Here is a 24675-nt window from a genome sequence, read left to right as displayed (position 1 = left end):
GGAGTCTTAAAAAATACAGATATTAGGGGCTTCCCTGGTGGCGCAGTGGTTAAGAATCCGCCTGCCAATGCAGGGGACACAGGTTCGAGCCCTGGTCCAGGAAGATCCCACATGCCGCGGAGCAGCTAAGCCCGTGCGCCACAACTACTGAGCCTGTGCTCTAGAGCCCACGAGCCACAACTACTGAGACCATGTGCTGCAACTACTGAAGCCCGCGTGCCTAGAGCCCATGCTCCACAACAAGAGAAGCCACCACAATGAGAAGCCCACGCACCACAACAAAGAGTAGCCCCCACTCGCCGCAATTAGAGAAAGCCCGTGCACAGCAACGAAGACACAACACAGCCAAAAATAAATAAATAAAAATTTAAAAATACAGATATTAGATAATGATATGGATTGAGATGGGATTTAATGAATGTCTGCAAAGTGTTGTGCAAAAGGATCTGGGCTCCTTCCAAGAGAGCCAGTAAATGGGGTTTATTTTCAGGGGAAAAACTTATAAGTAGAGAAGCAGTAGGGTGTTTATAATCCTCTAAATTCTGCATTATTCTGAAACTTGGGGCACAGTTCCTGTAGAAGACCCGGTGCTTCATAGAGAACAGGGGCTAGGGAAACTCGTGGTCAAGGAAGTGGCCTGGTGGGAGGGAGCCTCTGGCGCTCGGGGCCTGGTCTCAGCCTGCCCTTTCCTTGAGGTCACTCACACCTGCTGAGCCAGCTCCCTGCTTGCGCTGCGAAAACAGGGAGGGAATGAGCTCACCAGAAGCTCTGAACTCATGAGCTTAGGTTAAAATTGTCCCTAGGAAATCCTAGGAAAATAAAGCAGGTGAGGTGAGGAAGATTAACAGCTGTTGAATATATATTATTCTGAACCAACTTTTAATTTGTCATGAAATTAACTTCAGGCTGGATTATCTTTAAAAATTAAAATAAGTAAACACTACTGGGCCGAACAAGTAATAAAGATAACTGTATATAGTAAGAATTAAAAAGATGTTTTAAAGTTTATTATAAAATATCTAAGTACTATATTTTATTAAAATTCTATCAAAAGAACCCACTTATAAGTCGATGTGTAAATTTACGGATTTTGTGTCTTAATTATTTAACGTGGGTTTTTTGTTTTGTTTTGTTTTTGATACAGGTTGTTGAAGATTGGAAATTCATAGCCCAGGTTCTTGATCGGATGTTTCTGTGGACTTTTCTTCTGGTTTCAATTGTTGGATCTCTTGGGCTTTTTGTTCCAGTTATCTATAAATGGGCAAATATAATAGTACCAATTCATATTGGAAACACAAATAAGTGACACTTCCCTAGGGGCTGTAGTAGGAATTTAGTTAAAAGGCACATATCTCTTATGGCACCTATAAAATTATGAAAATGTAAATTGTGTTTAAAATTTGATGCAAGCTTCAACAGATTAACAGACACTAACATCAGTTTATCTTAATAGATTGCCCATTAGAACATCTACCTGCATGACTGAAGTAATAACTGGCTGAATAACATTTGATCTTTTAAAAATAGCAGCATAAAATATTATCTAAACTGTACTAGTAAAAATCTAATGTTTATATCCTGTCAAATCTGCTTTGTAATCAACAGTTAAGTTCATCTTTTGACTGTGCTGGAAAATTCCTGTTGTATTTGAAGACTGATTTCATTTGGTAAAGGTACACATTTAAAAATTCTGTCTGTCCTGTATTCATTGGGTAAGAGCTAATCTTAATATATTGCTGTATTAAATAAGCTGACTACTTGGTATGATAATGATTGAATGTGATGCTGCTTTTCTATAACCAACATTTTTAAAAATGTTGAATGAAAAATGTTGAATGAAAAATGGGAATTGGGAACTCCTTTAAGGCTTACTTTATTTTGTAGATGCGTAAACTGAATAATTATTAACTATTTTTACAGCCTACCTTCCATCGTGAAATCATACAATAGATAACTCGTGTCAACATGCAGTAGCATATCCTTAACATTCATTTCAATCCTTTTGTCCACTTTTTCCCACAATTAATAGAACCACCTTCTATATAAATTCTGGTAGCATCTTTTTATCTTTGATCTTAGAAGTGTCCATGACAACTAAGTGAATCCCATTTTAAGGACACGTCTGTGGATACTACTAAATTGTTCTGTGAGAAAACCATCTTCTAAGATTAAAGGTGGTATTGTAATTATGTATAAGTACATTGTTACATACCTGTGATGTTTCAATTTTATCTCTTTCATTCCAACAATTACAATACTAGAATATTAGTGTTGCAAGGGCCTTTAGATGTAATCTGGTCTTAGCCTATTACTACTTACTTATTCAATACAGTATCATGTATCACAGGTAGACAAGTTAAAATTTCATCTCTACTGTCATACAGAGTGAAGTAAGTCAGAAAGAGAAAAACAAATATTGCAAATTAACACATATATGTGGAACCTAGAAAAATGGTACAGATGAACCGGTTTGCAGGGCAGAAATTGAGACACAGATGTAGAGAACAAACGTATGGACACCAAGTAGGGAAAGCAGTGGTGGGTGGGGGTGGGGGTGTGATGAATTGGGCGATTGGGATTGACATGTATACACTGATGTGTATAAAATTGATGACTAATAAGAACCTGCTGTATAAAAAAATAAAATAAAATTCAAAAAAATAAAAAAACAAACAAAAACAGAAAAAAAAAATTTCATCTCTAACGTCCCTGACTCAGCTATGACCAGGAAGAAAATACCGACAGAAATCTTGTATTCGATTTTGAACTCTTAGCTCTTGAGAGAACAGATGCCTTATTTATTTATAGTAAGTAACAGGTCTAAGTTCAATTCAACACTCTTTGGAAGGCAGAAGGGCTCCTGTCTAATTTGCCTTTTATTTTAGGCAGGTGTTTAATGCTATTTAGTGAGTGAAAGTCTCCTCGTTCGATGAGTTTAAATTGCCAGTTGGCTATCATAGCATGTATATATCCCCGATCCCTCTTATTATATCTCCACTACTAATACTTTAAAATTTTACATGTAAATACATTTTATAGAAATCTTCTTTTGGCTTATTGAAACATGAATCAGTGGGCTGCAATTTTGTCAGTTTTATTTTTGCATAGGAAAAACATCATAATGACTAATGAGAAGATTAAAATGGTCTCTGTGAATCATCATCTCTTGCCAGTGGTTATTCAGATTCAGAAGTGGAGTATGGGATACTCTCTCCTTAATAATTTGTCTAAGCAATGGTGCTCAACCAGGGGCAACTTTGCCCCTGAGGGGATATTTTTGGTCATCACACCTGGCAAGGGATGGGGGTATGTTACTGGCATCTAGTGGGTAGGGGCCAGGGTGCTGCTAAAGAAGATCCTACAACGTACAGGACAGACCCCACCCTCCCCCCAACACGGAATTATCTGGCCCACAATGCTACTAGTGCTAAGGTTGAGAAACCCCATTCTAAAGGTTCATTAACAATGACTGTGTGACTAGGCATAATTTCTCATAGTATAATAATTTAGAATTATGCAAGATAAATAACTGAGGCCATCTACAATGAGGGCATGGTCCTTAGACTCTTGAAAAACAGTAAAAAAAAAAAAAAAGGTGCATGGTAAGAAATGATAGTAATGAGATCTTACTGAAATAGTATAAACTGCAAGGAGATTGTGAGCTAAATAAGAAAACCATTGGGAAATCTGTTGTGATACTGAACAAAACGATTTTTCGCATTTCTGAACAGTAAGGTTTTTTTTTTAATCCAGTTACATCTCGACCACTAAAAAAAAAAAGTTTTCATATTTAGTCCATTTTTACATGGTCCATAGCATAGCATGCTACTTATCACTGTAGAAGAATTATATTCTGACATTACCTTACCCGAAAGGCTGGTTAAATATTCATTTAGCCATAATTCTCTTGACATTTTTCTTGCATGAATCTTTTTTTTTTTTTAAACAGAAGTCAAGACAACTGGATAATAAGTAAACCTTGAACTGTCAAAAGCAAAGCCAGTAGCTTGATGATAGGAAGTGATGATTGGTATGAAGCTCTATCAAGAAAAAGCTTAAATGTAAGACCTAAAACAATAAAACTCTTAGAAGAAAACAGGACAAATGCTTTATGACATTGGATTTGGCAATGATTTCTTGGATATGACACAAAAAGCACAGGTAATGAAAGAAAAAGCAGACAGATTGGACTTCATGAAAATTAAAAAATTTTGTGCATCAAAAGACACTATTGACAGTAAAAAGGCAACCCACAGAATGGAAGAAAATATTTGCAAATCATATATCTGATAAAGGATTAATATCTAGAATACATAGCGACCTCCTAAAACTTAACAATAAAAAAAAAGCACAATTCAAAAATGGACAAAGATCTTGAATAGACATTTCTCCGGAGAAGATATACAAATGGCCAATAAGCACATGAAAAAATGCTCAAAATCACTAATCATTAGAGAAATGAAATCAAAACTACAATGAGATACTGACTCACAACCAATAGGTTTGCTATTATCAAAAAAACAACAATAAGTATGATGAGGATGTGGAGAAACTGGAACCCTTGTGCATTGTTGGTGGGAATATAAAATGGTACAGCCATGGTGGAAAACAGTATGGCAGTTCCTCAAAAAATTAAAAATAGAATTGCCATATGATCAAGCAATTCCACTTCTGGGTATATCCCCAAAGGAACTGAAAGCAAGATATCGGAGAGAGTACACCCATGTTCATAGCAGCATTATCCACAACAGCTAAAACATGGGAGCAACCCAAGTGTCCATCAACAGATAAATGGATAAGCAAAATGTATATACTTAAAATTGACTATTATTCAGCCTTAAAAAGTAAGGAAGTTCTGCAATATGCTACAACATGGATGAACCTTAGGGACATTCTGTGAAGTGAAATAGGCCAGTCACAAAAAGACAAATACTGTAAGATTCCACTTATATGAGGTACTTAGAGTAGTCGAAGTCATAAAGACAAAGAGTAATGATGGTTGCTGGTGGGAGGGGAGAATGGGGAGTTATTGTTTAACTAGTCTATAGTTTAACTTTTACAAGATGAAGAGTTATAGGGATGGATGGTGGTGATGGTTACACAACAATGTGAATATATTTAATACCACTGAACTGTGCACTTAAACATGGTTAAGATGATAAATTTTATGCTAAGTGTATTTTACCACAACAAAAAATAAAATTAAAAAAACAGTGAGCCCCCTCTCCCCCAACACACATAAGTAACCTCGTAAGTAACACACAGTTTAGTGCTTATGCATCATCCCTGGCCATCAAAGGTTGCAGAAACAATCCTGCTGTCCCTAAAATGCACACCAGAATGAAAACCCACAGAAATATACGATCAATCACCATGGCAACATACTTCCAGTCGTCTTGAATCTGAAAGACAAAAACAAAAATCATGAAAGAGGAAAAAATAAAGCAGGAAGGAAAAGGCAAAGTGAACACGTTTTCAATATTGAATATTTAATAAATGTGTTTCAGTAGAAGAAGCCATTCTGCTTGCCAAAATGCAAGAAACCTTTTTTTCCTAACTGATGTAGTCTGAGGAAATCTACCATTCTCAAGTTTCTCTTTATGCACTAGAGAAACAGGAATAAAATATCTGTCATATTAAGTCTGTTTTAAATCAGAAATTTCTTAACATCTACGTAACCCTTTTTTTCCCCCCAAATTGAATTCCAATTTATAAAGTTAGTTAAAACCAGTTACTTGATTTACACCTCTGCAGGAGGATTCTCGGCCTTTGTTAGAATAGCTAATACAATCCAACATAATTCAAGTACTAGCTCTTATCCAGTTTTAGATACTAATTTCCTTCTAACGTCTGTTTCAAAAATGAAATAAGCACATCAGGGCAAGCCCATCATCACTCTTCCTCTCCCACCACCCCCTCTCCACAATGCCCAACTAGTCAAATACATCTTCAATTAGAAGGCCAAAGTATCATGGAATTCTATACAGTTACAGAACAGGTTCAAAATCAGAAATAAATTCTGACCATAAAGTAAAAGATGGAAGAAAGAGCAAGACTAATTGTATATAAGACAGCTTCAATTTAGGCTTGAAACAGGAAGGAGAACCGCACATTAATTATACTCCTAGACAACTCAGAAAGGAAACCATAATTGGATTGAGAAAAAGAGAACCCATGAATCAACTGATTTTGAAGAAATAATCACATAATAAAGAGGCAGCATGTGATTTAGTAATTTAATTAAGTGCACTGAAATGGGGCTGGGAGACAAGGATTTTATTTCACCATTATGAGCTTGAGTGAATGTGTCCCCCCCATGACACTGAGAAGTCAGTGGATTAGAGCTATAATGCCCTATTTGCCACCGGTTACTTTATTTGAATTCCTAAGACTTTGGGTGTAAAAGATTCCAATATACAATAGACCCTGTGATTCTGCCGACCCCCTACTGGCTAAACCTCCTAGGGCCTAGGAGGCAGTGGGGTGGGAAAACCAAGACTTGTTATAATCCCAGCTCTGCTCCTTTCTAGGCGTGAGAATCTGGGTAAATTATGTGACCTCTCTCAGCCTCAATTTCCTCATTGGTAAATCGGGGATAAGAACAGTACCTACTTCAGAGAGTTGTTATGAGGATTAAATGAAATATGTGCCTGGCACAGGGTCCTTAATGAATAATACCTACTGATATTAATGCTGGTTTTAAAAATGACCATTAACCAAGTATAAATCTCCCTCTGAGAGCACTTCACATGGTTTAGCCTGGTGAAGAAAGAGGGGACTTGGGTTTTACACATGAATACAAACAGTGCTGCAAATAGAGCTGGGTGAAACTTAATTTTATGTCTAACTAACTCTGAGTCTTTAAGGCACAATGATACTGGTCATTCTCTGGAAACTTTGGCACTAATGATGCGTGAACAGGTAGATGAGTGTTAGGCAGAATGGTGAACTAGCCCAAGCCCCTGGCTCTGTCTCCCAGCCCAACCCTGGAGATGTCCCAGAAACAAGAGGAGACTGTGCCTTAAAGACCGTCAGAAACCTGGGCAGGTGTGGCCTGCTGAGTGTGAGCGTGGGGTTGGAAGAGGAGGGTCTCGGTGGAGGGAAGGACTGGGGAAGGCTTGGTTGTGCTCTTCTCTCCCCCAACCCTGTGCCTCTTTCCAGCCTGCCACTCCCGGCCCAGAGATGCAGGCAGGGCCACTTGTCAGCAAAGTAGGGCCTGGCTGAAGGGAACAGCAGGGCAGAGAAGGTGCCCACTGACTGGTGGGGCCTGAGGCTTCCCTCCTCGCTCCCTACATCAAAGATGAACAACTGCAGTTGAGTGAAAGGGATGTGGAGGAGATCCTCAGGGACAAGGTCACCTGGAGGGGAGGAAACGCCCCTGAAGGGGGGTCTAGCCCAGTTTGTGGCCATGTGGGTCCTCTGCCTTGGGAAGCCTGGGTTTGGGCCCCTCAAACACAGTTCGGTAAGGATGGCTGACACCCCCAGAAAAGGTGAGTTTACAGGCCCCCAATACACAAACTTAGGTATTTGAAAGAAAATTCATGGAACAGGTAGGTTAAGGATTTAAACTAAACAAGATAGATAGTCTTTTGAGACTATCCAGATAGTCACTGGATAGGAGAGAACATTGGAAACACGAAGTTAGGAACAAGCAGTGTTATAGAAGAATCAAGTGGAAATACAAGTGTGAACAACAGGCAAGTCGCAATAAAGAACTCAAGAGCTGGGATGAATGGCAAGGGTAAATACAGCCCCGGAAAGAAACAGGGAGGAGAGTAAGGACCTCACCTGGGGCAGCGATGTAAAAGAAAAGCTAGGAGATGGAGAAGCTGGGAGCAGAGGTATCCCATCTGTACAACAACAGTTCAGGGTAAGAGAAAAGAGGGTGAACAGGAGATCTTTACAGAAATAACGCTGACTTCCCCAGAGTTAAAGCGAGATGAAAAACCTTGGAATTAAATGGCTCACAGGAATGCCAAACAGACTAGGAGAGACCCACACCAACACATGTGTTTGTTGTCATTCGATTTCTCTACAAACAGAAAATTCTAATAGCTCCTAGATAGAATAGATTACTTGCAAAGGAACAACATTCAGATTAACTTAAAACTTTTTCAGAAACGACACTGAGGCAAAAAGGCCATGGAGTGTTATTCAAGTATTTAAGGAAAAGAACTTCAACCCTAGAATTTCGTATCCAGCCTAACTCTCACATAAAAGTGAGGGCACAATACAGTTTTTTTAAAAATTTTATTTATTTTTGGCTGTGTTGGATCTTCCTTGCTGCATGTGGGCTTTCTCTAGTTGCGGAGAGTGGGGTCTACTCTTCGTTGCGGTGCACGGGCTTCTCATTGCGGTGGCTTCTCGTTGCAGAGCAAGGACTCTAGGCGCGTGGGCTCAGTAGTTGTGGCTCGTGGGCTCTGCAGCACAGGCTCAGTAGTTGTGGCGCAAGGGCTTAGTTGCTCCGCAGCGTGTGGGATCTTCCTGGACGAGGGCTCGAACCCATGTCCCCTGCATTGGCAGGCAGATTCTTAACCACTGTGCCACCAGGGAAGCCCCACAATACATTTTTAAGCCTACAGGCCCCAAAAGGTTTATCCATAAACACTCTTGAGAAGGCATGCCAACACAAAGAAATAAATCCAGGAGGACACCATAAGATAGATGTGAGGGGTGACTACAGACTAAAAAAAAAAAAAGGAAGGTCAAAAACCAAAACATACATTCATGAAAAACCAGAACTAAAGCTCTAGTAACACCCAGGTAACCAAAGCAGTGAGGAAGATCAGAGGGGAAGGACAGTGGGGTGGGGGCAAAATACAGATACTTAAAAATGTAAGAGACCGATTGATATGGAAAACAGAACTTGAGCATGGGTTTAAATCAGTTAGGAAGAGCTAGTAGAAGAATAAAAATAAAACACATGACTTTCAACCAGCAAAAAATATTCAAACTTTCTAGTAAACAGCAAGAACTGAGGCAAAAAAAAAGTAAATGGAAAACATGAAATAAGATGGCCAAAATGTAACCCTAGAAAACAGTAATTACAACACATGTAAGTAAATCATTGATCAGAAGTCCGACTCTAGTTGGAATGAATGAACTAACAGATATACATACATATAGATATATAGATGTATCTCTGTATCTATATCTGAGCCAAACAAAACAAGTTGTATCAGGGTTATTAGCTCAGAAGATCATGGCTCTGATCTATGCACACCTCCAAGACCTCAATAACTCACACAGTGGAACCAAATGACCAGCCGTCAAAACCGTAAAACGGAGAGTATTAACATGAGACCACAAGCTCCCTAACTAGTTTCCTAACTTGTAACCCACTCCTAGCCCTAACTCTGAATTTAGAGTATTAAACACCTCACAAGTGTGAGGGGTGACCAACACAAACAACTTGAAAAGAGAACAGCCAAGGCAGGTGACACTCCTGTCCCTTTGGGACCTGGCGTGTCCAGGGACAGTCATTCACAGGCTCTCAGCACCCTCAGGAGATGGCTCTGGGAGAACTAAGCCTGTTCATTCCAAGTTCCTAGGAGCCCAGGACAGTTAAAACCAACCAAGTTGGAGCCAGGGAATTAGGAAATTAAAATACCTCTAGAAAACTCTATGTAAACAGCAGCCTGTCAGTCACACGGTAAGAGAGAAAGAAGGCATCCTTCAGACAGCCCGACTCTCCTCAGTGCACTGAGTAGGCATCTTTATTCTAACGCTTGCCACCCTTTCATAAACAGGTTGCAATCCACTGGACGGTGGTCCAGATTTCTGCTTTCTCTGGAAAAATAATGGGACCACATTCACCTGTGGTAACAGATGACCAGAGGTGAGGAGTGGCTGCCCCTTGAGATGAACCATGTGCCTCTAGCTGGCCACAGTCAGGCTATTTCACTAATTTACCTTCCTGGCATTTCAGCTGTGACTTCCCTTTCAGTAACATTTTTGTTTTACTGTCTGCCTCCATCACATGTCTTGTGGAAACTCTGACACTAACTAAAACCCTCGTGAAATTCTAACACCTTGTATGGTTCCTAGTAAATAATTTTTGGAATAAAGATAGTTTCTAATAGCCTGACAAAGACGATGGGTACTTAGATCTCAATCTTTAGTAAATTATCACTCAAAAGAAGCGATTATTTTAAAAGTGGATAAAGAAAGGGTAGAGAATATCTGCAAAAGTGATTAGCGTTAGACAAATGAGATTCTCTAATCATGTACTTAATGTCCAACAACTGCTTCAGGGACTTCCTGGTGGTCCAGTGGTTAAGACTTCGCCTTCCAATGCAGGGGGTGCAGGTTCAATCCCTGGTCCCGGAGCTAAGATCCCTCGTGCCATAGGGCCAAAAAACCAAAACATAAAACAGAAGCAATGTTGTAACAAATTCAATACAGACTTGAAAAAAAAAACAACCAACTGCTTCAACTGAATTTAAAGGAGGGCCTGACTTTTTGGCTAAATTTCTGGCATCGGTGGGAGGTTTTGCATTGTTACAGTCACAAGACGGGCTCAGAGTTGCTCAGATGGGTGGGGTGAGGACACAGGGCCACTGTTGCTATCTCCCTCCTGTCTCATCTACTTTAATATGCCATTCACAGCTGAATAAAAGAGGCTCCAGACATTCCCTACCAACATTAATTACCTACATACAGTGCATCAGGAGCTGAAATTATCTGGTAATTAGCTCTTTGCTAATAATCAACTTAAAGCAGAACCAGTTAATTTTAAAGCAGAGCTTCTTAAAAAATTATTGAACATGATTCTGGTAACCTTGGGGGTAAGCAGAGTGGGAGCAGCCAAACACATAAGTGTAAAGCTTCCCCATTACTAATACCTATCACTAGTTCTAGCATAAGATTTTTGAAGGAAATAGAAGTTCACCCAATTAAAAAAAGATGGGCAAGAGTGTAAATAGATATTTCACAAAAGAAGATATCCAAATGTCCAATAAGCATATGAAAAAGAGCCCTAATCATTACTCCACAGGGACAAGAAAGGCCACTTCACCCCCGTTTGGCGGCGAGCATGGGCAGCAGCTGGGACTCTCAAACATTGCCAGGGGGCGTGTCAATCGGCTCAACCCTTCGGAAACCTGACAGTGTCCACTAAAGTGAAAAACACACCTCTCCAATGATCCAGCAATTCCACCCCTAGGAATGTAGCCAGGAGAAACGAGTGTATATATTCACCAAAAGATATGTATAAATTTATAGCAGCTTTATTCATATCACCCCCAAACTGGAAATAACCAAATGTCCAACAACTGTAGAATGAATAAACAGAAGGCAGTGTTGTCATACTGTAGAATCTTACGAACCAATAATAAACCAAAAGGATAAACCTCAGACATCTTTGTACACTTTGCTGAATGAAAGAAGTCAGATATGAAAGTTTATACTATGCGATTCCACTTATATGAAGTTCAAGAATAGGTAAAATTAATTAACATAAAAGAGGTCGGGATCAGTGGTTACTGAGGAGGGAGGGAGGGGGTTACTGACTGGGGAGGGGCACAAGGGAACTGTCTGGGGCACTGGAAATGTTCTGTATCTTTACCTAGATCATGGTTACATGGGTGTACACATAATGTAAAAATTCACTGAGATGCAGACTTAAGAGGTGTGTACTTTATGTAAATTACTCTTAAAGGGGAGTAGGGAGACACAATTAGTAGAGTTTAAAATGTCAGCTCAGCACATCAATACTAATTGGAGATCATCTGGCCTCATGCCCTCTTCCAGCCTACCTCCTAATCCACTCACTGAGCATCAGGTGTTCCAATGGTCCAAACTGCTGGCAGCCCAGCAGCTAAATGCAGGGCACCACATACTCACAACCTTTATCATCCCATTTTACAGATGAAAAGACAGGCTCACAGAGGTGAGGCGGTGTATCCAAGGATAAATAACTGGTAAATGAGGAGCTGGTCTGAACACAAGCCACTGATGCCAGTCTAATTCCTTAACCCCACCCTAAGCCTTGCCCACAAGGAACCAATAAAATGTTTGTTGAATGAATGAATGACCAATGTAATAACAGACATATCCTTACCTCTTTGGCTTCATTTTGTGCTTTCATATTTTCAGCAATATACTTGACACTTTGGATAGCTTCTTTGATTTCCGGTGACAGAGCAGAGAGGGAGAGCACGGCATTGACAGATTCAGAACTGGAACTTCTCGTGAGATTGGCACTGAAATTTGGGATTTTTACCATGCGGTGGTGGCAGTAGTCACATAGCCCGTCCTGGCAGGGGTAGCCTTCTTTGCAGCTCTTGGACTCTATGTGGCTGAAGCAATTCAGGTTTGAGAGCTCAGCGCTATTGAAGGGTCTTGGCCTCTGAGTGTTACCCTCATTGCTTGCCGGCCTGGTCATGAACATGACCCTGGGAAGAAAGTTCAAGAATATGGTCTTCACCCACATGGGCATAGTGTGCGTGGTGGGGGTCCTGTAGTGCACGTTGAGCACGAAGACGGTGATGACGATGGACAAGGTTACAAAAATCATGGTGAACAGGAGGTACTCGCCGATCAGGGGAATCACCAGAGAGGTGGACGGGATGGTCTCAGTGATCACCAGGAGAAACACAGTCAAGGACAGGAGGACCGAGATGCAGAGGGTCACCTTCTCGCCACAGTCGGAGGGCAGGTAGAAGACGAGCACAGTCAGGAAGGAGATGAGCAGGCAGGGGATGATGAGGTTGATGGTGTAGAACAGGGGCAGGCGCCGGATGTACAGCGAGTACGTGATGTCCGGGTAGATCTCCTCGCAGCAGTTGTACTTGATATCATGTTTGTAGCCGGGGGCTTTGATGATGGCCCACTCGCCACTCTCCCAGTAGTCCTTGAGGTTCATGGAGGAGCCGATCAGGACCAGGTCGATTTTTGCCTTGTCGTAGGACCAGGAACCAAACTTCATGGTGCAGTTCTGGTAATCGAATGGGAAGTAGGTCACATCGATTTTGCACGAGCTCTTAAAGATGGCCGGGGGGATCCAAGTCACTTCCCCCGTGTACTTGAGCAAAGCTTTGGTCTTGTCGTCCACCTGGAAGTCCCCGACAGCACTGTGGAGACAAAGAGGAGGTGTGCGGTACACAGGTCATCACCACGTGGTCACCTAGTCCAGCTTCTCACGCCGCCAGCAGGTGAACGGCAAGTCACGATTTGTAAAACTGCAGATTATGAGCTCAAAGTGCTGTAAAAGGTCTCGCAGTTCACCATCCCATTTACCAATGGGGATACTGAGGCCCAGGACCTCCCCAGCCCCCAACAATCTGACACGCTCATCACCCCCTGCCCTGGGGCGTGTCATGGGTTCATTCCACACCATACAACTCCCAACTTGATATTTATGGAGACACTCCCAAATGCCAGAGATTTTTTTTCTCCTTTAATTGAAGAAATAAAAGAAATTAATGAAAGTGGTCATCAGGAGGCAGGTGTTTAGGTGACCTTCGGGGATATTTGCCACTCGCTGTCCTTATGGTTTGGCCCTGGTAATGCCTCCTCATTCTGTCTGCATTGGGAGCCCAAAGTGTGTACACACATGGATGTCAAACTGGACCGAGGACCTGGAAGGGGCTGCAGAGACGACCGTAGGAGCCCACTGCCATTAAACTGAGCCTGTTAGATGGGTCTGTTACCAGGCCCTATCTCCGGACCCTGGTTCTACCGTTCACCAAACTCCCCAGTCCTCCCTGCACTGTTTTAGAATGAATAATCATGTTTTCTGATTCCTTGTCTTTCAAACCCAGCATGACAGGTTCCTTTGCCTTCTGTGTCCCTATCCTTCCCCATTTTCTCCCCATGTTCCTTCTCCCTTCTGTTTAGCTATGTGCACCCTTTCTATGCAGAGATATACATTATTCCTAGAATTGGCTTGTTGGCATTTATCAGCTGGTTTGTGCAGTGGAAGATTTGCTGACGACCAGCTCAACACGCTGTCCAGTCTCGCATCTGAGCACGATGCCAGCCGGTCCTCATGACAATGGCCTTGCCCAGTGAAAGCTCTTGACATTTCTGTGGGTCAGCCCTGTTGATTTCTTAGAGTTCTGCATTTGAAGGCATGTATGTCCTTCTAAAGGGAGCAACCACTATACCCATTTGCCTGAAGAGCTGGGAAAAAAAAAAAAAAAAAGACCTGAACATTTAGGGATATCCTGTCTGGTTGTTACTGGATAGCACTGTGTGAAGACAGGAGGGGGTGTGTCCGGGGCCTGTCTCCTTGCTGGTCTCTGGCCCTCCCACCCTCATGTGTGTCTGTCGAGCAGGACAGTCGTTACACGTGAAGACTTGATGTCAAATCCACTACCCGCCTTTACTCCAGCCGGCTGGGTTGTCCCAAAGGTGCCCTGCTGTGTTTATATGTTCTTAGCCCCACTTTATCCTACTGTGCCCTCAGTTTCCCACAAGAAGATGATTCCCAGCTCCAGGAGGAAAGGAGGGGTATGAGAATTGGGGAGGGGGTGGGGACCCGCACAGCCCCAAGCGGACTTGACCATGTTGGGCACCAAGGAGTCCTGGGAGGCTGGCCTACACTATGCAGAGGGCTGAGAGGACCCCTGGGAAGGCGGAGGCCTCCAGAACAACTTTCCTTAGGGCATCCTGGAGCAACAAAATGGACCTGCAGAGCCCAGGGACTAGTCCAGGGCAAAGTATGGCCCACTGGCCTGCCCTCTATTTCTGTACATAAATTCTTATTGGAGCACACAGCCATACCCATTCGTGGTCTATTGTCTGCAGCTACTTTTAAGCTACAAGGGCAGGACTGAGTAGCTGCGACGGAGACTCTTAAGGCCCACAAAGCCTAAAATACTTAACTCCCTGGCCCTTCACAGAAAAGCTTAATGATCCCTGCTTTAGTTTGATCCCCTCATTTTACTGACGAGGAAACTGAAGGTCAGAGAGCAGGACTCGCTTGCTCAGGGTCACAGAGAGTTTGTGGCAGAGCCTTGACCAGTCGGAACTTGAGTCCTCAAGTCTGTGTGTCCAGAAGGCCAAACACTGGAGATCAGCTTACCTTGGTTGCTGGTGCACATGTCTGCTATTTTCCAGGGCTCCTGGTCACTGTGGCAGCTGCCTACAGACCCCCGCAGCTGTGTCTGCCCAGACCAGGAGGCCTGCTTGCTGACGGTGTCAGCGGCCTAGCTCTGCCACCAGGAGACCGAAGATGAAGACCTCGCTGGGTACCAGGGTCTGGCAGAGCCCCAGCCACAGTGAGGGCGCTCGGTAAGTACTAGCTGACTGAACGGATGACCAAAAAAATAAACGAAGCTCTCACCCCCCTGGCTGCCCAAGAGATGGCTGGCAGCAAGGGTCAGCAGAGGGGGGAAAGGTCTCACTCAGCCAGTGTGTTGCTGAACCATGTGAGTTGATTAAAAAAAGAAAAGGCAGGGTGGGTGCAAATGATTAGTTGAGGTATCACTTTAATAGAAGGAAAGAGTAAGAGCTGAAGTGGGGCGAGGGTGGTGAGTGGTATGAGAAAGATGACGATGGCATCCGTTTCTTTAACCTTTCCAAACTTCCTCAGAAAAACAGGGCAACAAGAGAGCAAAAGAAAAATCCCACTGCCCACGTGGTCAACAAAGTTAGGTTACGTGGAACTCCAAGAACCTCAGGTGTGAGAGAGTGGGGTCGAACCACCACCACCAGCGGGACCTGCGTGGGATTCGGGTGGGGTTAGCTGCTGTGGAGGTGGCTGAGGGAAGAGGAAGGGGAGTTCTCCTGTCCCGAGAGCCCCAGACAGAAATCACCAAGAGGTATCTGCCCCTCAAAAAAGAGGGCCCCACTCTGCACTGCATCCTCAGCAAGGGGAACGGTGAAACAGAGAGGGGGCCACTGGTTCCAGTTTGTGGGAGAGGACAAAAAGATGGGGAGCCACCAAGGTCTGCAGAGGAGGCTGGGCTGGGCTCGATCTCAGAAATACCTCCCACCCCAACTGCCTTCCAGAAGGACAGAGACCCACCCAGAAAAAAGCTGCATAGGGTAGGCTCCAAATTGAACAGCGTGGGAAACTGAGGGTAAGAAAAAGAAGATGGTTGCGAAACTAGAGAAGCGGGTGTCTAGAAGTGGCAGCTCTCAGACTGTGGAGGTGGCTACACGGAGTATTTAAATGCTTCAAGGGAACCACTTGAGGAGGGAACTCCCAAGCAGGTGACACAAGAGACCCACCCTTACCCACTCCCATCCCCTCTGGGAACCTGTCCTAAAAGTACAGCAAAGGCCATCTATTTAAACAAGAGCAACAGAAGAGGATTAGACTGAACCCCATGTTAACATATTGTAAGAAAACTATGAAAAGTAATTGAATAACAATTACAAGCAGACAAGTGTACACCACAAAAATATAACCTCAGAGCAGATGAAACTGATAATCCGACATTACAAATTAAGCTAACAGAAAGAACGATCTTTAGAAACTTTGAAAGAGCAGCATAAATTAGAAATAGAAAAGTTAAGAATCTGGGTAAGCAACAGGAGGATGAATAAAGAACTGACAGAACTTAGGAAAGAATGGGAAAAAAGAAATTTTAAAAATCATTTTAGAAATAAAGACTAAACTAAAACGTTAACAACAAGCAGACACCAGGGAAAGTATCGTGATGAAAATAAAAAACAGAAAGGAGAAAAAAAATTATTTTAAATCAGAGACAAAGAAAAAGAATTTGAGAGAAAATAATATGGAGAGAATATAGGTAAAGCAGTTCAAATATATGTGAAAATGGAGTTCCTGGGAGAGAAAGCAATAGAATAGATCTTAAAAACTCTAATTCACAAAAAATTTACTGGAATAAAAGAAGGCTTATAATGTATATGGTACAGAGTAAAACAACTAGATTTTAAAGATAAAGGATAAAATATCTTTGGGTTACCCAACAAAAAGAACAACCCCCTTGTAAACAAGCTGACTATGCACCCCAATTCGTCCAGGACAGTCCTGGTTTACATCTGTAGTCCTGGCGCACTTATTAATAGAGTCCCTTTTCTCTCCCCAAAGTCACCAGATTTTACAAGAAAAAAAGAAAATTAGATTGGCGATTGTTTTTGACAGCAACACTTCATACCAGAACATGAGTCAGCATTTTTAAGATTTTCATGGAAGGAAAATATGAGCCAAGGATTTTATATCAGCAAGATGACCTAAAAGTATTACCTAAAAAGGTTACAATGAGTTATGAACTTGTAAGAACTTAGGGTATATTGTGTCCACGAACACTTTCTGAGGATTCTACTAGAGAACGAACTTCAAAGAACAAAATCATGGCAGGAGAAACTGGCATAAGAAGGTAAAAAGTGTTTCTAGTGTGTTGAAATGAAAAGAAACTCTCACCAGAGGTTTAGAGAAACTGAAGTTTTGGTTAGGAGAGAGGAATTGAAGGATATTCTCTAAGTCTTATTTTCAGCTTCAGATTCCAAGGAAATTCCTTATGATATTTGCTCCTCTCCGCACCTGATTTGAAGCTTTTCACTATGTCTCTCAGTATTGTTAAAAGCACACATCCCTAAAGTACCCCAGCTGTTCACTGAAGATTGCCAGCAAGAAAACAGCTAAGAAATTCAAATCATAAGATTAAGATCTGTGCCCACTTTCTTAATTCTAGCTTAGCAAAAATTCTCACCACCCTGCTCAGCTCCTTAAGAACCTTTGGGCCAGGAGATTTCTAGGATGGCTCACATTCTGCAAACCAGTTAATTTATCTCCTGTCCCAGTTCTTTAAGGACCAATTTACAAGTTGCATGAAAGAAACATATTTATGAATGCTGTCTTTTCTTGGGAAAGCAGTAAACAAAACATGGACCTCTAAGAGTTTTATAGTGTCTGGCCTTCCATTTAGGTCTTTAATCCATTTTGAGTTTATTTTTGTGAATGGTGTTAGGGAGTGTTCTAATTTCATTCTTTTACATGTAGCTGTCCAGTTTTCCCAGCACCACTTGTTGAAGAGGCTGTCTTTTCTCCATTGTATATTCTTGCCTCCTTTATCAAAGATAAGGTGACCATATGTGCGTGGGTTTATCTCTGGGCTTTCTATCCTGTTCCATTGATCTATATTTCTGTTTTTGTGCCAGTACCATACTGTCTTGATTATTGTAGCTTAAACCATAATTCAAAAAGAGTCATGTATCACAATGTTCATTGAAGCTCTATTTACAACAGCCAGGACATGGAAGCAACCTAAGTGTCCAGCGACAGATGAATGGATAAAGAAGATGTGGCACATATATACAATGGAATATTACTCAGCCATAAAAAGAAATGAAACTGAGTTATTTGTAGTGAGGTGGATAGACCTAGAGTCTGTCATACAGAGTGAAGTAAGTCAGAAAGAGAAAAACAAATACCGTATGCTAACACATATATATGGAATCTAAAAAAAAAAATGGCTATGAAGAACCTAGGGGCAGGACGGGAATACAGATGCAGACCTACTAGAGAATGGACTTGAGGACATGGGGAGAGGGAAGGGTAAGCTGGGACAAAGTGAGAGAGTGGCATGGACATATATACACTACCAAATGTAAAATCGATGGCTAGTGGGAAGCAGCTGCATAGCACAGGGAGATCAGCTCAGTGCTTTGTGACCGCCTAGAGGGGTGGCATAGGGAGGATGGGAGGGAGGCAGACGCAAGAGGGAAGAGATATGGGGATATATGTATATGTATAGCTGATTCACTTTGTTATAAAGCAGAAACTAACACACCATTGTAAAGCAATTATACTCCAATAAAGATGTTAAAAAAATTAAAAAAATAAAAACATGGACCATCTTTGGAGTGGTTAAAGAACGCTTTTCTTTTAACCCATGACTAGAAAGTGGGATTCAGCCAAAAACGTAGCTTCTCTAGTCCCAATACGAACAGTAAAACATATTGATTTGTACTAATACGGCATACAAATCTAAACACAGAATGCTTTAAAATCAGATTAGACTAATTCTATATGAAGTGTTTTGCTGAAAAATGCTCAGTGGTTTTTTTAAGACATTAGAACTCCAGAGACAAAGCACAGTTACAAAATTGAAGTCTGTCAATACCTGGAGAACAAACTAGTACATGCTGTAAAATATCAATTAAAATTATGTTTGTCTAATAACAGAGGTTAAATGTGGAAGGTGTCAGGTTTGTATGGGCTTAGGAAAGAGGCAGGTTTTGGAGGTGCCACAATGGGCAGATTCAGATAGGCAGAGGAAGAACATTTGAAAGAGAGAAAAAGGCGCAGCTTCCTGCAGCTGGTGGGCAGATGCGCATGTGCAGCGTGAGGCAGGGGCAGGGAGCATTCGTCGGGTGAGTAAAAGAATGAAGCTTTCCTGTGGTCTAGCCATGGGGCGCGGCTACAGCCTGACTTACAGGGAAGATCAGGTCCTGCCTTGGTGACAGAAGCCCACCCCCATGTATTTCCTTCCTTGCCCTTCCTCCAGTCTGTAATTGCATATTTGGATACTGTAACTCATTCCTGTCTTCCCTGGTGTGTCTGATAAACTCCTAGAGGCAAGGGGGAGGGTATCTATCTTGTGCCACAGTATCTCTAGGACCTGGCGTATAGTAGATCAATAAATACCTGTGGAATGAACCAAATGAATGGAGCTCTCTTGGAAAAGGTCCCAGGAAGACCAGGCTGTAAAGCACAGCAGGCCAAGGACCCAGGTCCAGGCTGACAGCCCTGAGAGGTGGGGGCCACCCAGCACCTTACTTGTTATACAGCACAATGTCTGGCTTCCAGATCTTCTGTGCAGGGACACGCATGAACTCCGCTCCATTGTAGTCGGAGGGGTCCCACTTCAGCTTGTAGTCATTCCAGATCTGGGGGGAGAAGGCAAGGAGGGAGAGGGAGGCAGTGGAAGGACAAGCATGGTTTTACTTCTTTTGACACCACTCATCTTGGTGACCTCCCCACCTCGGCTGCACGTCAGAGCCGCCTCTGCAATGCAGACCACACTGGCCCATTCCTCATGTGGGTGCTAGTGGGGGGACAGCACTGGGCTGGGTGTGCAGGCTGCCTCCTAGCTGCCCCCATGAGTGGGGCAAGCCCAGCCCCCATCAATCAATCAGGACCACTAGGGCTTTCTCCAGTCATTTCCAGTGCCAGGTCCAGGTCCCTGCCTTAAGCTCCTGCTATTTACATTCCTGAAATGGCTTGGACATGCCATTAAGCCCCAATAACGGCACTAATGACACACAGAACCCTCTTCCACCTCTGGGTTGGGCAGGGTTGGCCTCTGAAGGGTCTGGGGAAAGAGCCACGATCCCACCAGGGCCCAGGAAGTGTTTGGGTGCAGAGGCTGGGAGATGTGAGTCCTGAGCACCTGAGGGGAGAGAGGTGAGGCTGTGGCTGGAGGGAACGTGTGCCATAGGGCGCTGAGTGGGCACCGTGCCCATCTGGCTTGCCAGACTCCTAGGAAGGAAGGCTGCAAGGCTCCTAGGAAGGAAGGCCACTTCCTCCAAGGAAGTGGCCAGTTGGCTGAGCTGGTGGAAGGATCACCCTTAGGCCAGTGAGTTATCTGTCCATGTCTGCACAAAGCCTCCCTGGGGAGAACATGTGGAAGCCCATTTCTTTGGTCCCAATCTGAACAGGAAAATCCAGAACCCCGGCTCCCACCCTCCCAACAACAACAACGGCATATGATTCTGACTTAAGGATGAGTTTTTAGCAAGAGGAAGGGGAAGAGGTGCCTCAGGCGCCACCCTAGAGTCAGGGCCAGGGCTCCAGGCCCGGGTCAGCCCCATTTCGTCTGAGCATGGAGGTCTCTCTTTACAGGACGCAGTCTATCGTCTGTGACTTGAGGGGCTGGGCCCTGCAGACCTTCCACAGGGGTGTAGAGCAGTGCATATGACCCCAAGCCCAGGTAGAGACAGACCAGCCAGTCAGTGGACCTCAATCTGGGTCCACAGGAGTGAAGTAGGGGTTTTGGCCCTTGGTTCACAGACAGCAAATAAAGCAGTCACCACCAGGGGGCAGCTGTGCCCAGGGTCTGGTCACTTACTTGCTTGAGCCACAGGTTGGTCTCCATGATCTGGTTTACTTCATCCTAGAAGGAGAGATTAAAGTAGATGGTGAATTACAAAAACAAGGCTGGTTCTGGGAAAGGCTATTCCAGAAGCTCCATACCCCACGGCCACGGCTTGTGGCTCTGGCACTCACCACCTTCACCAGCTGAGACATGGACACTTCAAACTGGATGATGACTGGGTCAGACACGTTGGCCACTGGCCGGATGATCTCATTGTAATCTTCGAACAGTCGCTCAAACAGACGATGCTCGGCCTCGGAGGCTCTGGCCACTGAGGGAAGTAGCCCTGTCAGATCCTGGGGAAGTCACTTTCCCCCTCACCAGGGACACCATCCACCTACAGCTTCCTCTCCATCTGCTGAGGGTACTCTCTGGAACGCCAGGCTTTCAGACTAGTCCTGCTCCTTGAAGTTAAAGACTAGGAAACTGAGGCCCAAGAGAGGAGGGATTCCATCAGGTCACACACATTCGTTGAGAAGCATAACGGTTACAAGCCTGGGCTCTGAATTTGGATAGATCTGGTGCAAATCCTGACAGACTACTTGTTAGCTGTGTGAGCTTAGGCAAGTGGCTTAACCTCTCTAAACCTCATTTCCTTCATCTGTGACAGATTATAAATGTATCCACCTCTTAGGGTTGTTATGAGTTACGTGCTTAGCTCCATGCAGGCATGTGGTAAGAGCTCAAGAACCATCCTCACCGTCTTTGTTACTGCACGGCAGCAGTGTGATACAAATGCAATCTGCCTGCGTACAGCCACAATGGAGAGATGACCAGTCCATTCCCAGGGCAGGAGTACCGCAGGGCCGGAGGGAGACTACAACCTAGGACTGGGGCTTTCCTTCTTCCCACCCAGGACCCTGTAGGGGTTTGGCCACCAAACATCTTTGAAGCGGGTGCCTACGTGGCTCCCATGATCTCAGAGTGCGACCCACGATTCCTGCTGATGTTGTCTTCACATCCTGATCAAAGACCCTTCCCTCTCTGAAACCCTTGGGGACCCTCTTTGTTTATAAGCCACACTCCAGGCATCTTGAGTCAGCTGTCTGTTGCTTCTCACAGATCTGGGGAAAATCGGGGGAGGGGATGAAGGGAATCCTTTAAGTCCAACCCAACTTCTCCAGGGATTTTGACTGTCCCCTTCCGCCCCCCCCCCAAAATAAAGAAGGGGCCACATTCAGGAGCTCCGTGGGGAGTGTTCAGCGCTCTGAGTAGTGGGGGCCTCAGCACCGGCGGGTCAGGAACAGCGCTCTGAGTGCACGGTCACAACGTGGTCTCCCAACAGACTTACCCGCCCAGCTGCAGGGACCGCCTGCAGCCCTGCCAAATCCCTCGTCCCTTGGTATCTACCACCGCTCCCAGGACACTCAGAAGCCTTTCTGTCAGGGCCGGCTTCTCCCTAACAGGCTCCTTAGAGACCGGGCAGAAGGCGAAGGCGGGGGGGTACCAGGAGTGCGGAGAGGCGCGGACAAGGAGGAGAGGCTGGCGCCCCTTAACGACTCCCCTCTGCCCCAGGTGGCCTTGATCAAATCTTGAGCCCTCTCTGGCCTCAGCTTCCCCATCTATTCGTAAAACGAGGAGGTGGGCGGGATGCAGACAGTGGAACCCGCGGCCTGGGCGCGTCAGCTCATCACCCGGTGCGCCAAGCAGGACGATGGGCAGGGCCGAGACTCGAATCTGTAACCCTGGGCTGTGGAAGGAAGGGCACCAGTGCGGGCCCTCCCCGCGCCTCCCGGGAGCGCACAAATGACTCTCAAGGATGGGGCAGCCGAGGGGGAAACACGCACCTCCCACCTAACTCGCTGCCGGGCAGGAGCCAGTCCACGCGGGTTTCGGGTCCCCAGCCACGGCGCCCTTCTCCCCACCTCGCGCTGCGCTCCGGGCCGCCTCCCCTTCGGACCCCGCTCGGGCGGGGCGCCCGTCCCTCCAGTCCCCCTCGCCCCGCGCCCGTACCTGGCAGCAGCAGCAGCAGCAGCAACGGCGACGGCGCCCAGGGCGGCAAGAGCTTCGCGACGCGGACTCCGCGCGGCTGGGCGCCCATGGCTGGTCTGCCCTCTGGCAGAGGCTCCGCGCGGACCGGGCGGGCGGCGTGGGGCGGAGGGCAGGCCGAGCAGAGCCGGACGGTCGGGAGCCGGCGGGACAGTTGCGGAGACAGACTCGCCTGGCCGGGCTCCAGGCGCTCCCCGCCCACTCGGAGCGGAACCGGGGCGCAGCGCGCGGAGCGCCGGCTGCTCCAGCCCCACCCACAATCCCGGGCGCAGCCCCGCCCGCCGCCGTGGGGTTTCCGAGCCTCTGCTGGGGAGAGAGGTGCGCTCGCGTCCGAGAGCAGGAATGTGCTGGCCCTCTAGTGCGCTGTGCTGGGCGGTCTCATCCCTCCCTCTGTGGTCGGTGCAGCCCACGGACGGCTCCGCGCCGGGCCAATCCGAGCAGGTACTGGCAAACCACGGGAAAGAATAGGGGTCGAATCTCTGTTCCTGGCTTCCCGGGTGAGTGCGAGTCTCCCCTTTCCCCGGGCTTGGGGACCACCGGGCTAGACGGACAGTCGCCGGCCTGCCTGAAAGGTTCTAACGCATCCTTAAGATGAGGACTCAAGATTTTGACACTATTAAGTAATTGTTAAATATTTTAGGAGTGATAATGGTATTTGTGTTTTTAAGAGTCCTTAGGGTTACCATGAGGGGGAGGGTTGGAGTCAGTTGAAACAATATCGGCCATTGAGTTAGTAATTGATGAGGCTAGATGAGAAACACCTGAAGGTTTGTTATCCTAGTCTACTGTCGAATATGTTGCAATGTCTCGATAAAAAGTAAAACAAAAGAAAGAAATAACAAAATTAAAAATAAGTCTTGGAGATGGAGCCATTAGAGGAAGCACTGCCCTTCCGGGCCCCTGGACCCTGCAGAGCCTCCTCTGCCCACCGGCCCATCTGCACCCTGGGTGCACCAGGATGGTTCTGTGATGGAGCAGACCACCTTGGGGCCCCTTGGTCTCTCGGACCACCCACCAGGAGTGGGGTGGGGTAACTGCAGGCTTCCTTGGAGTTCCTCTATCACAGGACAGGTCAGTCACCTTTATTATTTCCAGAATGGGTCACCTACCCACATTAAAACCAAACAAAAGGAGACATTTTGCAGGATTCAGAAAATGTTTGTAAGAATTGGGGCTTACTGTCAGGACCCCATTTAGAGAATTTTCATTCTCCTGACAAGAAGCCCTTTATCTGGAAGAATATTGCAAATCACATATCCAACCAAGGACTTGTATCCAGAACATATAAAGAACCCTCAAAACTCACAAGGAAGAATAGGGATCTTACTGGGGTGATGTCAAGTGTTCTAAAACTGGGTTATAGTGATAAACTTACTAAACTCATTGAACTGTACACTTAAAATGCGTGAGTTTTATGATATGTAAATTATACCTAGTTATTTTTAAGATCTCAGCAGTAAGAAAACTAAAACCCAGTTTTAAAAATGAGCAGAAGAGTTAAACAGACACTTGACCAAAAAAGGCCAAAAGCTCACGAAAAGATGTCCATTTGCTGCTAGTGTTGCAGCAAAAATAGAAATGAGACTTCTGTTTTCTGATAAACAAGGAAAATAAGGCAACAATGAACAGGCTGGGGAAACAACATAAACAGGCCTGAAAGAGTTAAGCAATC

General features: G+C 44.8%; 2 protein-coding genes and 1 long non-coding RNA gene across 8 annotated transcripts in view; 1 reads left to right on the top strand and 2 right to left on the bottom strand.

Annotated features, from left to right (window-relative positions):
* Nucleotides 1-1269, top strand: part of CHRNA5 (cholinergic receptor nicotinic alpha 5 subunit) — a 51392-nt gene extending 50123 nt beyond the window's left edge. The window contains exon 6 of the mRNA XM_082452662.1: nucleotides 1145-1269. Within this exon, the coding sequence (XP_082308788.1) occupies nucleotides 1145-1169 (25 nt within the window). The 3' untranslated portion in view covers nucleotides 1170-1269. The remainder of the gene's footprint in view (nucleotides 1-1144) is intronic.
* LOC309656371 overlaps nucleotides 1-24675 on the bottom strand; it is a 214753-nt gene that overhangs the window by 158294 nt on the left and 31784 nt on the right. The window lies entirely within an intron of this gene.
* Nucleotides 863-23083, bottom strand: CHRNA3 (cholinergic receptor nicotinic alpha 3 subunit). Of its 6 annotated transcripts, none has more exons than XM_082452637.1 (7): nucleotides 22968-23083; nucleotides 21146-21285; nucleotides 20988-21032; nucleotides 19697-19806; nucleotides 12062-13073; nucleotides 5373-5402; nucleotides 863-1251 (listed from the first exon to the last, which is right to left on the bottom strand). In XM_082452637.1, exons 1-7 carry the CDS (start codon nucleotides 23053-23055, stop codon nucleotides 1102-1104), a joined length of 1575 nt encoding a protein of 524 aa, XP_082308763.1. In that variant the 5' UTR covers nucleotides 23056-23083; the 3' UTR covers nucleotides 863-1101. The 6 variants fall into 6 exon arrangements, with proteins under 6 accessions (XP_082308763.1, XP_082308765.1, XP_082308762.1 ...); XM_082452639.1 differs by having other exon boundaries at nucleotides 21146-21440; nucleotides 22968-23074; XM_082452636.1 differs by having other exon boundaries at nucleotides 21146-21300; nucleotides 22968-23068.

The sequence above is a fragment of the Balaenoptera physalus genome, assembly GCF_965194825.1.
Source record: "Balaenoptera physalus genome assembly, chromosome: 2".
NCBI lineage: Eukaryota > Metazoa > Chordata > Mammalia > Artiodactyla > Balaenopteridae > Balaenoptera > Balaenoptera physalus.
The sequence above is the reverse complement of the archived record's forward strand: the minus strand, read 5'-3'. Positions and strand labels throughout refer to the sequence as shown.

Bases quoted from the DNA above. Each gene is read 5' to 3' on its own strand.
- CHRNA3 (XM_082452636.1), bottom strand. From the start codon at position 23,055: ATGGGCGCCCAGCCGCGCGGAGTCCGCGTCGCGAAGCTCTTGCCGCCC. The intron at 21,301-22,967 runs GTACGGGCGCGG...AGGATCTGACAG, and splicing joins GCTGCTGCTGCTGCTGCCAG to GGCTACTTCCCTCAGTGGCC. The intron at 21,033-21,145 runs GTGAGTGCCAGA...CTCTCCTTCTAG, and splicing joins TGTCTCAGCTGGTGAAGGTG to GATGAAGTAAACCAGATCAT.